The sequence below is a fragment of the Solanum verrucosum genome, unplaced genomic scaffold, assembly GCF_900185275.1.
Source record: "Solanum verrucosum unplaced genomic scaffold, falcon-dt-bn FXZP01000253.1, whole genome shotgun sequence".
NCBI lineage: Eukaryota > Viridiplantae > Streptophyta > Magnoliopsida > Solanales > Solanaceae > Solanum > Solanum verrucosum.
In genome coordinates, this window is record NW_026019984.1 from 4,966,439 (window position 1) to 4,982,833 (window position 16,395).

The 16,395-nt window shown below is 36.4% G+C and overlaps 1 protein-coding gene across 1 annotated transcript; it reads right to left on the reverse strand.

The window, feature by feature from the left end:
* Window positions 1–2,154: 2,154 nt before the first annotated feature.
* Window positions 2,155–12,052, reverse strand: LOC125818068 (uncharacterized). The gene is made up of 14 exons (XM_049497581.1): window positions 11,746–12,052; window positions 9,497–9,594; window positions 8,071–8,153; window positions 7,816–7,942; window positions 6,847–6,910; window positions 5,554–5,651; window positions 5,379–5,463; window positions 5,131–5,254; window positions 4,644–4,745; window positions 4,363–4,427; window positions 4,167–4,248; window positions 2,708–2,787; window positions 2,542–2,626; window positions 2,155–2,371 (listed from the first exon to the last, which is right to left on the reverse strand). The coding sequence occupies exons 1-13, from the start codon at window positions 11,970–11,972 to the stop codon at window positions 2,569–2,571; spliced, it is 1,293 nt and encodes a 430-aa protein (XP_049353538.1). The 5' UTR covers window positions 11,973–12,052; the 3' UTR covers window positions 2,155–2,371; window positions 2,542–2,568.
* Between the last annotated feature and the right edge of the window lie 4,343 nt (window positions 12,053–16,395).

Sequence of the window (16,395 nt, forward strand, 5' to 3'; positions counted from 1 at the left end):
ATATTTTATAACACTATTTGTATGGTGACATTTCTTTCAAGGAGAAAATTATTACGATTTTCATGGTCAAAATCATTACATGCAACAATTGTTTCTTGCTTTACTCTTGTTGTATCATAGGTACACAACCAATGACAAGTTTATGCGATGACACAATAATATTCAATTTAGTCATGACTACAATTTTTATAGGTGAGAATTATTTCTTTCTTTTTTCCTTTCGATAGTTAATAATAAAATATACCACAATATTTGTGACATACTAAAAATTACACAATCAATGATCACTTATGTCAAAATGTTTTTTTAATCTCAAATCACCCATAGAGGTAAGTTGTAACATTTATCTAAAAATACATAAATATATTTTTTATTCATAACTTTTATGCAAATTAACATATTCATTTTCAAGAATGAAAGAGCATTTACGATGCTTCACAAGTCTCATTCTATCTAAGTAATAGACTCATGTGATCACATGTATGTGCTTCGTAAATTTTTAATAGAATCATATTGTCTTTCTTCGACATTTATTATATTTGTATAACACACCTCAACATCACTTTGAGAGGTCAAGTGCATCATCACTTTTTATTTCTTTATTTTGATGGAGAATTTATAAAACTTATTAAATTAATTAGATTACACCATAACCACATGTCGGATACCTTTCATGCCAAATTGATGGTAAAATTTGTCTTCACTTTTGAAGGATAATTTTGAGAATTCATACTTTTCTTCCGTTTATAATTATCACAATGATGCCTACAATTATTTTGTCCTTCCACACACATATTTATACATTTAGCCACTTTAGTTTCTTTCAAACCTATTATGCACTACTGTCATATTCACACTATGAAATAAAGAAAATCAATGGGGCAGCATGATTTCGTCACAAGTATATTATTATTATAGTGATGTATTAAGACTTAAATTAACGGTTATAGGCACAAAAAGAGTCAATAATGTAATTAAATACCTCATCAATATGAAATTTCCTTAAGAATAAGTTAGGGTCATGAAGTGGCAATATTAAAATAGGACAAAATGCATTAGTACCTCACCTTTTCACGGATGAATGCACAACAAATGGACTAATTTTTGTTACACCACTTTAACAAATAATATGTGGAATTCAACTTCGAAAAATACTTACAAAAATAAAAATTTAGTATTGATAATGTACTGTAAAATTAAAACAAAAATATGACACAAGCAATAGAAGTAGTGAGACGAGAGAAATTTTTTCTTATTCTTCCAATATGTATGTTCAAATATTTTTAAGTGTATCAATGAGAACCTTCATGCCTCTATTTATCGTGTTACATAGAAATATTCCAAATGTTGTCATAAACATGATCTTTATAGTGTTGATTTTGTAAAATCATTCACATCATGAAATTCTTAGAAACACCAAAGTAGAATGGGTCATAAATAAATAAATTAAACATTTTAGATTTTTTCACATAAATTAATGTTTGATTATTTCATTAAAGATCACTAATTGAGAAGCCAATATATCAAAGAACAAAGATTACTATTTAAAAATGTAGTAAATAAAATTAATCAAAATGAAAGAACATTTGTTATCACACCAAAGAGGTTCCTAATATATGTGATAGTGCTAAATCTTTTAATTTTTGTTGGAATGTTCTTAATATTTGTAATTTCTACAAGAATTTATCTTTTTATTATTTGAATCTTAGGCAAAATAAATATTTGTTAGTTTAATGTTGTCATTCATCAACTTATTTTCTCACTCCTGTGATCGAAGCGTGCACTTATGTTTTTTCCATACCTAATTTCAGGAAGAAAAAGTGATAGAAAAGCATCCTTAAATATTTTTCTTAAGAAATGTATTATTTCTCACTTAATATGGATCAGAAAATCCAAAATAATTACAAGTTCATACCCAAACTCAAAGTAATTCCTGAAATACTCATTCTCTCATAAATAATTAAACCTATACCCCATTCATTAAGACTGATAATTTTCGCTTAGCTGATACTAAATCAATATCATATACTGTATTGGTATCATTAACGCTGATAATTTTAGCTTAACTGATACTAAATCAATATGTATTGATATCATTAAAGCTGATAATTTCGCTTAACTTGATACCAAATCAGTATATATATACTATAAGAGTATGTGTATATTGGTGTAAATATTTCAGACCAAATATCCTGAACTCACCTCTGCTATTGACAAACTTGACAACATCTTTACTTATAAGTCTATTCAAATGGAAGGACAAAGTATACTAAAATTGTCAACTAACAAGCTGTATATAGGCATTCAAATCTTAAAGACTGCACCAATATATAGAGAAGGTGAGGGTGCATTTTGGTTCCACACTCGACGCCTGAAAAGGAAAAAGGAAACGATCTTAAGTTCTATGCACGGTCATTGTAAAATACGTTTACACAATCAAGTCACTTGAAAGATACGTAACTAATAAATATTGAGGAGTTTATACTTATGAGATGCAAAAGGCGCATATTATAAACCATCATAAAACCTAGGTACACTCACTTGATTAGTCAAATCTCTATATTGAATTTATGAATATATCCCAAAACCGAGCTCTTTTGGATTTGTTTCTACCATCCATGGAGCCCTACGAAGAAGAAAGACGTATTCAGTTGAAATTATACAGTTAAGTAACATATTGGAGGAGAAAATGATAACAAATACATACTTGTTTAGTATGAAGTTTATCGTTCCCTCGGAAGCTCTTTGGAGAAGAACTTCCCTTGCTTCAACTGCAATTCCTTCAGGCTGCAGGGGAAGCCCAAAAAATGTTTAAATAAAAAAAGGGATTCTTACATAACTGTTCAGGTAACAAAAAAATATTTCAACGAAACTGGTTGTATGTATAGGTAATGTATCGATATTCTATAAATAGTGTATATATATAATGTATAACTATGTATATACATCCATATACAATGTTTATATAATATTTATACATTGCAGACTGATTTTTTTTCAATCTTGACCAACTCAAATCTCCTCTAAACAGTCCCAAATTTTAGATATGATATACTCTCAATGTTTTGAGTCTTTTGATATATTATTCACTCGGAATGATTCATGTTTGCGACAGGTCGAATTAAATTATTTATTTAGTCAAGTGCATATTTATTTGTGCGTCAATTTTGGTACGTCGGAGAGGAGTAATAGGTGAGACACATACATGTTCGAATAGCCGCCAGCAAAGAGGAAACACAAGGAAGAAAGAATGGAAAATTGACAAGGCAGCATATGCACTTCGCTTGAAAGAATAAAGACCCAATGGCCATTTATAGTAATAAATGATGATTAGGTTATTTTAGGTAAGGAATTTTCATTCAATGAACATTTTTTCTGATTTCCCGAAACAAGCGTAAGAATACAAGTTAAGGTCTTTTGGGTTAGGTGTCCCACATAGGTTGAAGGTATGTGTTGTTGTCTCCTTACATGGTCTTGTGCAGAGGCAGATCAAAATTTAAACTATATGGATTCAAGATTCTAGGACAGCTCAGGACCGCACTACTAGTCATATTTGATTTGATATTGCTACCGCACATGACTTAGAGAGCCAAGCGCTTTTCTTTTAAAAACAAATTGGGGGTAGGGGAAGGGGAAATGGGGATGAGATTACAAGACGAGGAATCAAACCCTTACCAACAAGGTGAAATTTCAGGTCACCAACCAACCGAGCTACTAAGATTCCCCCTCAAGTGCTAATAACTGGATTGAAAATTTAACATTTGTACATATTTAGTGTTTTTCTAAATACATATATGAGGCATAATTCGGCTGAACTCATAACTTATGTTGTGGATCCTCCCCTGATCTTGAGTAATCCTCACCTCGTGAACAACTTTTGAGATTAAGTTAGGCCCAAGTCCATTTTTCTTAATAGGGTAGTAAAGGCCAGCCCATCCCCAACTTGGTTTAACTAATGTTGGGTCCCTATTGTCCACACATTGGATGATCAGTCCTGGGTGTGCAGGTATGTTATGTGTCTCACATTGTTTGAGGGTATAGGGTGTTGTCTTATTATATGTGTAGTTTTTGAGGTTAAGTTAGGCCGAATGTCATTTTCCATAATTGTGAAGTTGACAAGAATAATGATCCACAGGTATGTCGGCAGTTGGTTCATCAATACATACCTCTTCAGGAAACCAGACGCCAGGTTTTGTGCTTCCCTCAAGAATAGCAAGGACAAATGCAGCCGTTGAAATTCCCACTGATCTGAAAAAGAAACAAACAGCTTAGAAAAACCTTATGTGAAGAGACTTGCATTAGATTTTTGCTTAGATTTCCCTGAGAAAGTGACGATGGAACTAACATTCCATTAATGTGTACCTAGAAAGTCTTTTATGACTAAATATGCCAATTCTGTTGTGTCCATCTGAGCATTCTAAATCTACCTGTTTCACAAAAGATCAAAACAACTTTGTGAGCTAGCTGTTTGCAAGTAAGATTTCAGAATTTTAGGTCAGCAGAGATAATTTCGAAGCGTATCGAATATATAGTGAAATAAATATAAGTGTACCTTCTCTTATAGCTTAAGCTTTTAGATGAGGTAGCCACACAATTCAACAAATAAAAATAAATAAATAAAAAATAATTAGAAGACATCTCACTCGCATTGAGACTGCCTCTCCAGCTGTTCCGTCAACGGCTCGAACAACTGGATCGAATAGTTGAACCAGCTGTTGTACTTTGCTTCTATCCCTCAGAAATTCCTGCAGAAGTTTTAGTATATGATTATGATGCCTATTGAGCGTGTGACATATTCTTTTGAAAGTTGGAATGTCGGATCCTCACGACTTCAACAAACTATGGCTGATTATTGATGCATAAAGATCAAAGTGCAAAATCCACCTAGAGCTATATAAATCTTTTTTATCCATTCTGCTCTTACAAGTCCAGTATTACGAGAATTAATTGTCATGGTGAGACTTATTTACACTATCCGTTAGTAGACTGACTTTATTCGGATTTGGGACCAGATATAGTTTGTTGAAGTGACATAGGTGGAGTTTTATTTTTAAGATTTTTAAAAATATACAAAGAGGATTCCACACCATATGGGATTTAAGCATCTAAGTTTCAAGTTAAGAGACCAACTTGAGGAAGTAAATTTCTCATAGCAATCATTCCCCAGTTCCAGAAGAATGGATCTGTTCCAAACCGAGCACTAACGGTTGGTACACCAAGGACCTCATGCACACTTTTCACCTCTGGAAGATTTCTGAAAATTATGAGATTTTCATAAGATTAGAACTCAAGGGATGAAAGGATCACACATATTATAAAAGGAAAATAGGGCTTAAGGCTAGATCCTTCGAAACAAATTTACTGTTCCAAGTACTCACAGGAGGTAAACATCCTTCTTGCCGATCCCCATTCCAAAGTCAATACTAAGCATCCCACTATAAGGAGTCAATTTGATTTTCTCTCCTGGTACATAGTTTCAATTCAGTGATGAGATCACAATAAATACAAGAGGGTCAGGATGGGGGGAAAATCCAGTCCATCTAAAAAGCTGACCTTTATTATATGCAATTACGTCCTCTCCAAGAAGCAAAAAACTAGTAGCTAAAATAGTAGGTCCAGCACCACCAGTGCCAGCAGTGTAGTAGTAGAATCTGAAATAAATATCTAAACATGTTAGAATTGTAAAAGATTTATCGGGAAAAAGACGATAAGGAAAACGTATTGACATTACTATTTTTATGTGTTCGGTAGGAAGGAAAATGTTTTTTCAGGAAAATAAGTGGTTTCTTACTAGTTTCATGTGTTCGGTACGTAAGCAAAAAATACTATCCTAAAAGCATTTGTATATAATCTTAGATAAATACTACGGAAGGTGGGGTAGGAACGTGGTGGGAATGGGGACTACAGGGCTGGATGAAGATGAAGGGAGTTGGAGGGTGGGGAGAGCACAATCAATGTGGAATGCCATTTGTGGAACTTATTTTCTTACTACCATTAGGGAAGTCATTTTCTTCATTTTTAAGGAACTTGTTTTCCAGAAATTTAGAGCAATAGTAAAATTGGAACACCGAACACTCCCTACAATGCAAAGTAAAGTCCAGGCTACATGATCATCTTTCAAGGCAATAGGTGACGTTGCTTAAACCATAGGTATCAGGAACGAAAAGATTGAGTATTTTCTTAGTTTGTAGTTGATAGATTACATCAAAATGAAGCTGTCTCATTGAAAAGCATTCCTGTCCTAATATTAGAAAGCTATCTCAGGTCAACCAATATTGTTTACACAGTTAGTACTTAGTAGTAAGTAGTCACCCTTTAGATAGACCTATTAGAACTCCACACAATTAAGTGTATCGAATTTAGTCTCCTTATATGATCTTACGTAATCCTCACCATTTGAGCTAACATATAAGGTTGAGTTACCCTAGAAGGGAACAGTCAGCAAATGAGGAAGTATTCCAGTAATGAAAGATCTCCTGACTAATTGTTACAGAGAGAGTGTCATCTAAAGTAACTCTTTATGGACAAAAAGAGCTTTTAATTATATACACTGACATTATAAACAAATTTTATAGTATAAGTGCATATTAATTACTTATAGCAGCTTATTCTTTTATTTCCACCATGTAGGGTTTGATATCGAAAGTTACTTGTTGTAGACAACTTAAACTAATTGTGTAAAAGTTCTTTACACAGTCAATGCACAAAATATAAACCCTTGAAAGAATTAATAGGAAAGATAAGGTATTCTTTGAATGACTTAATGTTCATTCAAATATCTGACCAACACCTGACAATGTGGTAAAATGAATTAATAAGGCCAAAAACAAAGCAGGAAATTGTCACCTAAGCCTCTCTAATTCACCCTCGCTTTCAAGTTTTGCAGTGCGAACAAGCTCTGCTGCCATCACTGTCATATTAGTAGAAAAATAATGTTTGAGTTCACTTGATAGAGCAGTCACATTTACAATCCTAAAGAAGGAAAATGCAATGCAGCAACCAATTGAAGCTACAATAGTGTCATCTTGTCAAGGGAAAGTAATCAGGTAGAGTATTTGATTAATTAATTAACAAAATAATGACCATGAGATAGAAGTATTTCTTGCTCAAGTCCATGATAATTAAGGAATAGACCAAAACCCAAGGCCGTTGGCTCGACTCGACTCTGGTTACCAAGTAATAGAACTCAAGAACGAGCTATTCAAACTCTAATTTTATGCTTGATCCTAGACCTAGAGTGACAACAACTCAAATGATTGAACTTGGCTCAAACATAAGAAAATTTTAAAATTCCACACATAATGTTTCAAGTTCTTAATCACATCATAAAATCACCAAGTAGTCCACACAATCTAGATATGTGTATACATCAGAACATATGCATCTGAAAATCAAGCCAGGTTGTGGAGCTTTGAAGCCAAACAACTTCTTCTTCATATTCTAGCTTAAAAGTTATTCGAACCACTTCTAGATATTTGAACTCTATTTGAGAGATCAATATCAATTGGGTTCAAATCCAATTTAATCGACTTTACACTAGAACTATATGAAGAAGCTACCATTTTTCTACTTATCAATAGTAAAGTAGATAAGAAAGAAACAAAATCTACCTCTTTAGATAAGAATAACTAAAGCTAGAATTTCTTCAATGAAAAAGTGAGAGCTAAAAAACTTTGAGTGTCACCCACGCTCTAATTACAGTATACATAACAGTAAAGCTTTGATGAAAAATATCGAAGATGAGAAAAGGCAGAACTAAAGCAGAAATTTCCTTTGTTAAATGAACAAATAATTATAACATAAGTCTTATAGTACCGTTGCTCACTCCTGGGTAGATTCCACCAGTAGTTATGGCAGGAATATTGGCTTCCAGTGCTTTATTCATATAGGACTTTGCTCGTGTTGCATAGCTTGTGTCATCACAAATATCAAGATAGGCTGTCTGTTGGATGACACGACTTAAATGTTTCAATGATCACTTCAACGAGAGGAAGAGTTTCTTAATTCTGTAGTCATTCTTTTAAGAAAGTTAAACTTGGAAGTTATGCTGGCTGATTACCTTTCTCTCACCTTGGTCCCAATGGCAGCTTCTAGTACTTTACAGTTTTCTGACTGTTGGAATGGCCCAGCAGCATGAACCACAATGTCCGCATCTACAAAATTGTTAGACAGTTAAATAAATATTGCTAGACTGTTAGCAGAAGGGTAATGTCTGTACATCAAGATTCTAGTATGACTGAAGTTTCTTTTTTTAATAAATAATTAGATTCCCAGCATTTCAGCCAATATTTGGACTATGAAGACATAATGTGATATTTCGTAAGTAGGAAGAGAAGTGGCATGCATCATAAACAATAACATGCAAAAAAACAATAGAATCATTTGTGCGTGAGAATTTCCTGTTGTACCTTCTCAAAGTATGAAAAACAGCTAGACATAATGGTGAAAATATTACTCCCTCCGTCCCATTTTATGTGGCAACATTTGACCGGGCATGGAGTTTAAGAAATAAATGAAGACTTTGAAATATTTACCAAATTATCCTTTAAAAAGTAGACTCACTTTTCTCTCTCCTCATAAATGTATTGGAGTATTATTTTAAGATTAAGTGGGACCAACAAGGGTAAAAGAGGAATTGTACCTTTAAATACTTACCATATTAGGAAATGTGACATTCTTTTTGGGACTGACCAAAAAGGAAATGGTGCCACATAAAATGGGACGGAGGGAGTAACAGTTAAACAGACAATGGAAAAATGACTATAATTTTGTTTTATTGTTCACTTGTCTTTGTGTTGCCTTTTATTTTCCCTCAGTTAAAGGGAGTTGGTGAGAATCAGATCTAGGTAAAGCAATAGCGACGGATGTTTCTGTTAGGCTGCAATTTCGCTTTATATGTTAACAGCATGAAAAGGAAATTATAAACCTTTTTCCTTAGCCTAGTGTCAATTATGCAATGCCTCAACTGTTTTCCATGTATACTGATCACCCGGGAAGCTGTAGTATATCAACTTGTCTTAATTTACTTACAAGTATCCAAAAGTAAGTGTAGTACTCATGTATAACAATCATATTTTCTAACATGTTCGTCAAACAGGAAATTTGGCTTCCTACTAAAACAATACAGTAACTGCATTTATGCTAGTTTAACTTTTAGAAGAGTACAAAGTGAAATTACGCCACTTCGTCTAGAGTCATACAACACAAATTCCTTAATTAATAGTCCAAATAAACAGTTTAATGCAAAGGATATCAGTTTACTGATTCCTGCTATGTGGCAGCAGGAATGGGATTAATTGCAGAGAGAAAGGACCAATGACTAAAATATAGCTTATTCCCATTAGGGAAAATCGATATAAAAAATAACACATACATTACAGGATAATGTTGCTAATTGATAATCCATACTCATCAATACTATAACTTGCAATAGACAGCTGCATTTGATAAAGTGCTCGTAAGTTCAAAGTATGAAAAAGGGAAGGATCTGGTAGACCTGTCAAATTGGCTTCTAACGCTTCTCTGTCGTCTATATTTACTTCAGCGAATTCTGCATTCTTTCCTAGTTTTGACACCATGGAAGCCCCTTTCTCCCTGTAATAGATAATATGATACACAATAGTTTTTCTTTATTCAAGAAGTCCAAAGTTACACAATAAATTTAGAACGAAATGTCGAAAACCTAGAAAGTCATATAGAAAATGAGATAAACCAAGAGATCAATTTAACTGTGAGTTCGGATGAAACACACAGACAAAATTGGCTAATATGCCTTGGGTGGGAAAGTTCTTGAATTGAGTGGGAATGTCATAGCACTCGAGACAATCAAATAATTAATCTACAACTTATCTCTCAAAAGATTAATTAATTGTTTGGATGTGGACATGTTATACCATGATATTTGGATGTGTCCATGTTGACTCTCCAAAAAGGTTGCCGCATCAGTGTCGAATCCTTCAAAAATACACTATTTTTGGAGGATTCGAGTAGCACCCGTCGACATTTTCGAAGAGTCCGAGCAACATAGGCCATGTTACACAACTGAATTTGTGCATAGAACTCTTTGGATTCACGAACTCAACCTCTCAATGGGGGTTCATTTTCCTCTTTATACCTTCATTTTTTGGATATCACTTTTCCAAAATCATACAATTATTAGCACCATATAATACCAAAATTAGTGATAATCCGCCAGGTACTTTTTCATTAACAAAAAGAAGTCTTACGCGAGATTTACCTTAGATACTCTTCCTTCAAAGATTCTCCTCAGTTTTACATGGTAAAAAAAGGAACTTCCGAAATCAGCACTTAACTTTCTTGATTAACAGTCTAACAATTTCTTTAACATAATGAATCCTTATAGCTTTAAGCCTTTGCAGTGGTTGGTCAAGAAAGCCTTCAATAATCTAGGTAAAAACTATTTTGACATCCTTTCTACTTGTTCCTCTTTTCCATTTGCATTACTTTCATTCTAATTTATCTTTTGTTGGAAGTGTTAATGTAGCATCATGACAACAAACCAACAACAACAACATACCCAGTGAAATCCCACAAGTGAGGTATGGGGAGGGTCGAGTGTATGCAGACCTTACCACTACCCCGTGGAGGTAGAGAGGTTGTTTCCGAAAGATCCTCGGCTCAAGTGCAACAAATCCAAGTAAAAGACATGACAACAAGCATCAAAATCAGATAAATAGTCACCAAGGATTAGAAGACAAAGAACATCAAATCCGTCATCATTTTTGTAATGAGGTTTGCTAACTTTATAAGAATGGCAATGTTATGTACCGAGTCCAACTTATGCCTTTTAGATGTTGGGGAAGAAAAACTTATGTTAGTTTGAGTTAGTTAAAACTAGACACTTTTAGATGTTGAAACTAAGCAATTTCAAGTTTTACCATTTTTGTCTCTACCAAGTAGCCAACTCTTTACAAATAAATAATTCTGGTCTGTGAAACTCAACCAATTGATAACATTTCTTATTTTAATAAGCTTTCGTCTCACATCTTTCATATTTTCAAATGCCAAAATATGAAAATCAAACTTGTGAACAAAAACTCATTTTCAGCTGATTTACACTCATAAGGTGGAGAAGGCCCTTATATCCTTGTGTCCTATTACACGTTCCACCTACCACTTAGACATCATTATTAATCTTTAGTACTCAAAAATTTCATCTTAACAATATCCAATTTACTAATAAACACATATTTGTTTAAAAAAATATCTTACACTCTCAACCAAACATTAGAAAGTATTTTCCAAGAAAAGCATTTTCTATTGAAAATGACCAAACAAAACAACAACAACAACATACCCAGTGTGGGAAAACAAAACAACAACAACAACATACCCAGTGTAATCCCACACAAAGTGGGGTCTGGGAAGGGTAGACTGTACGCAAACCTTACATCTGCCTCAGAGGCAAGGTAGAGACACTGTTTCAATAGACCCTCGGCTCAAGACAAAAACAGTCTAGAAAAGGCCGTAATGGAGGTACAAGATACAGCGGATAGTAACAAAAAACACTACATAGTAGCAAAACAGCACTACAACAAAATAATACTACAATCAAACTACACGAAAATGACCAAATAGAAAGTACCCAAATTGCAGGACATAGAAAGATAGAAATGTGGACCAAAAACACATCTTCAAATCAAGAAAAAAAACTCTATCTTTATCCAAATTTCATCCCAATAATGAAATTCTGAGTTACCCAAAAACTGAAAAAGGGTTTATTACCTATTTCGACCAGCAATAACAATGTTAAGGTCAGGACAGAGCTTAGAAAGAGCAATAGCAGTAGAACCACCAACTCTTCCAGTTCCACCAAGTATTACTACTTTTGAATTTTTCACTTTCTCTGCTATTTCTACTCTCTTTTCATTCTCTTTTGCTAAATTAGCAACTTTTACAAATACCCTTTTCTTGATTCCTGTAGTCCAGGAGTACATGCCCAGACTAGCCATCTTTTAAAAATTTCTCTACTCTTTTTTTTCCCCTTTTGTCTTTCAGTTTAACAGTTTATCATCTTCTTGATTACAAATATGTGGGGAAACAACTGCCAGAAATGCAATACTTGGGCGGGTCCCTCAACACCCCCCTAAAATGATATAAATTATTTATTCCGTCTCTCAATTATTAACAGCTTTAAAAATACACATCTACTTTACTATACAATATGACATAGCAAGTGGTATCAAACTCTATTAGGAGCATGCAACTTTTAATAAAAAGTTGAGATAAGTGTTGGAAACATTTCTAAACTTGACAAAAATTTAGAGTGTATTTCACTCCTATTATAAGATCGGGGTGTATTTAAGCTCACTTAATCAATAATTCAGGAATGAAACTAATAATTTGTTGCAACGACCCTCCTAATCATTTCTGTGTTTTGCCTTCTGTGTGTCGTTTAGAGCGTTCCTGTAGTGACCCCAAGTCCTGGGAGTGACAGTTTGGTCACCTGGTCGTTCGTTTGGTTATTGTGCGAGTTTTAGTGTTTTTGGAGCTTATGAACCTTGAACCATCATTTTCAATCAAAAGTTCAAGAAGATGATATCGGAATCCAATTCTGACGATTCCATCAGCTCCGGAAGGGTCGTTTTGGGCTAGTAGCATGGTCGGCATGACTTTCGAGGTTTTCAGTGTGAGTCGGTGCGATTAGGCATTTTAACTTTAAGTTTAAGTATAAGTTTGACTTTAGTCAACATTCTGAGTAAACGCTCTCGGATGAGAATTCCATCAGTGCGGTTAGCTCTAGAATGTCAAGTTTGGTCTAGATTGACCCTTCTTTTGTGTCCCGAGGTTTCCGATATTTTTTTGAGCCTTTTAGTGGTTTTTGACTTAAAATGGCGGTTGGGTGTGGGACCCACTTTTTGTCAAGATGATCTCGCATGAAAATTTTGACTGTGCCATTGGGTTTGGAATATCAAATTTAGTATGGTTGCATATCTCATTTGCGTGCACGGGGTTCCGAACGAGTTTGAAGCACCCCGTCGAAGTTTTTAAGTTTTCGGAAAAAAAAAATGCAGAAAAATCTGCTATAAAATGCAGAAATATTAGCAACCTTTTTCCAAACTTAAAAACAGTATAACTCTCTCATCTCTAAACCGAATTAGGCGATTCAAAGTGCGGGAACTTTGTATTTTCGGTGGCTTCGCTGTAGAGTATTCGAAAGTTGTTAGGTGTGCATTGTTCGAGGTAAATTTAGCAATAAACCTGACTTTTGTAACCTTTTTTCGAGCTTTTGTTTTTGGCATTCTTGTTTTAGTCATATCTCACTCATTTTAACTTGGTTTTGGGTGATTCGAAGTCCCACGTGTTGAGAATTATCGTGGCTACGTCGTAGAGTGTTCAAGGAGTGTTGGGCACCTTTCGATTCTCGTAAATTTCGAGTTTAGACTGGTGCATGTTTTCTTTTAAGTTGATTAAAATGTGATTTTCCTTGCATGTTGGGTTTTGCTGCGTTTTGAGCCTCGAATTGTGTTCCATTTTGAAACATAAGTTCAGGGTACTGTTTAGGGTCTCTTGATGGAGTCAAATTCGAACAATTCGTTGCGGGTCCCACGATTCCCGTTTTGACTCCAAAATTGACATGTCTCCATTTGTTGTGATTTTTGGTGTCTAAATGACTTTACTAACGTTGTGATCCTATATCTGATAGAGTGACAGTGTTCAAAGGTCGTTCGAAAAGGAAAAGCTCCGGCAAAGTGATTTGGAGCGCGAGCAGTCGGCCTTAAGGTAGGCTATGGCTTCCTTTCTATTAAATTGAGCTTAATCGTGTAAAAATATGTCGATTGGAGTGAATTGGGGGTGGGTACCAGTTTCTTACTTTACTTTGATTAGATACCTTATGTTAGGATCGATTGGCCATAACTCGGGTGTAGTACCATGTTAACCGGTTTAGTAGAGTTGCATGCTTATGTGCTAAATGCTATTGTATGCTTGTATGCTATGTGTTGTATGTTTTGTTCATCCTTAACCGTAAGCATGATGTCCTTAGTCTAGGTTAGGCTAGCATTGCCTTAGACTTATGACCCGTATGGGCTGGATAGCCTTGACTTTCTGCAGACGTCGTTCAGATGACTTAGCTCCTTGTAGACTGGAGTAGTAGACTTGAGTCTAATAGTTCGAGCTTTATATTAGGTGCTATCGCTGCTTGCTGCACTTCTATATATTCTCCCTCTAGTTTAGCGGTTCTGACGTGTTCTCGAAGGTTCAGTGCATCACTAAATGTGTGGGATTGAGATAATATAGGCTTGGAGCCTTTTCTGTGATTTCTTAAAGTGGACGGTGTTCCACGGTGGCTGTTGTTGGATTGGATCCTATTGGAGATACCATCACCCCCGGGATCGTTCTTTCTAGCTGGGCTGGGAGCGTATTGTTGGTTAGGTAGACTCGGTGATTTCGGCGATTGTCCCCGGGCCTCTCTTTCTACCTGGGTTGAGAGTGTGCTGATGGCTGGGTGTCCCCCGGTCGCTCTTTATAGCTGGGTTGGGAGCTGACTGCATGGTAAGACGACTCGCGATATCTACCTCACTTACGGGTCCCTTTTTCTAGCTGGGATGGGAGTGGACTGTTTGATTGGGTGCCCCCTAGGGTCACTCTTTCTAGTTGGGCTGGGAGTGCACTGCTGGCTGGGTGGAGTCTGATGGATTATCTTAGTTACTTTGGGTTGGGAGCCCAGTTTTCTTCTTTCTCAATAGACTTAGCTATTCTGTGTACCTGTCGGGCTTATGAGGATTCGTTCAGGTTTTATTTGAACTTGTGCATGAGTGTACCTTCTGGGCTTATGGGGGTCCAGTTAGGTTTAATTTAGTTGTACTTAGTTTATTTCTGGTATGTTCATGTGCTTTCTTTTCATATCCGCTTTGACCTCTCTGTGTCTAGATTCTATCCTTTCTTATTGTTTTTACCCTTTTTGCTCAGTCGGCCTTTGATGCCTACTGAGTACCTGTTGTTTTGGTACTCATGCTATATTCTGCATTTATTTCGTGATGCAGGTCCCAGTACCAGTTACCAGCGGTGATTAGTTCCAGCTTTCTTTTGCAGTTGTAACTCGGAGACGAGGGCGAGCACTTGGCGTTTTAGGTTTGTTCCGTCTCCTTCTTTTGTTTTAGCTAGTCTTGTTGCTTTTGAGACACGCTTTGTGTGGTCCACCTTTGAGACTTGTACTCTTTATTAGATAGTTATGTACTAGTGACTTCCAGGTTCTGGGAGGGATTTCTGTATATATTTATTTTGGTTTGTTTCCGCCTTGTTGTCCTTGTTTAGATTATTGTTTTCGCTAGTTTCTACCCTTACGCTCATTACTTGATGTTCTGGGTTACGGGTTGGCTTACCTAACTGGTACGATATAGTAGGTGCCATCATAACTCGAGAAATTGGGTTGTGACAAGTTGGTATCAGAGCCAGGTTCATTGATCTCACTTGTACAGAGCTAACGTCTAGTAGAGTCCTGCGGATCGGTGTGGAGACATCCGTAACTTATCTTCGGGAGGCTACATGATATCTTTAGGAAGGTTTCCTCTTTTGTTTCACTTTCGTGCAACGTGTGTCTTATTGGTTCCTTGAAATCTCACTTGATTCACTCTTTCGCAGGATGGCTCGCTCGCGAGGTGGCACGGCCGGGGGTGATGCACTCGAGCCTACAGACAAAGCCCCAGATTGGGGTAGACGCCAACCCCGAGATCGAGGTAGGGCCGCAGCACCAGCCCAGGAGAGATAGGAGGTTCCAAAGCCAGTAGCGGACCCTCCAGCAGCTCATAAACCAGCTCCACCGGTGGGACCAGGGCTAGCCCAGCCACCACCTGGACGAGTTTTTACTCCAGATCTCTAGGTTGCTATTGCACAACTCTTAGGTGTGCTTGGGGGTATGCAACAGCCATCCAACCCAGCTACACAAGCACCAGTGCCGCTGGATTAGCCTACAGTGAGGGCACCTCAAGTCCAGACCACCTAAGGGAGTACAACCTTTGGCAGCAGATAAACCTATGCCGCTCGAGGACCAGAAGATGCTTGGTGTGTTTCTCAATTTGACACCACCGAGGTTTTCTGGGGATGTGGGTGAGGATGCCCACGAGTTCCTTACTACTTGCCGTGAGAGGCTTTGCACTTTGGGTCTAGTGGAGTCTAGAGGGGTTGACTTCATCGCTTACCAGCTAGATGGGCCCATCAGGCAGTGGTGGCACACGTTCATGCAGACCAGGCTAGTTGGATCTCCACCAGTGTCAGGGGATGAGTTTTTTTGCCTTCTTGGCCAAGTTTATCCCTCGTAGCGTCAGAGACCGCCTCAGAGATCAGTTTTGCAGGTTGGAGCAGGGCTCCATGTCAGTGATAGAGTACGAGACTATGTTCCACGAGCTCTCCATTATGCCGAGATGATATTACCTA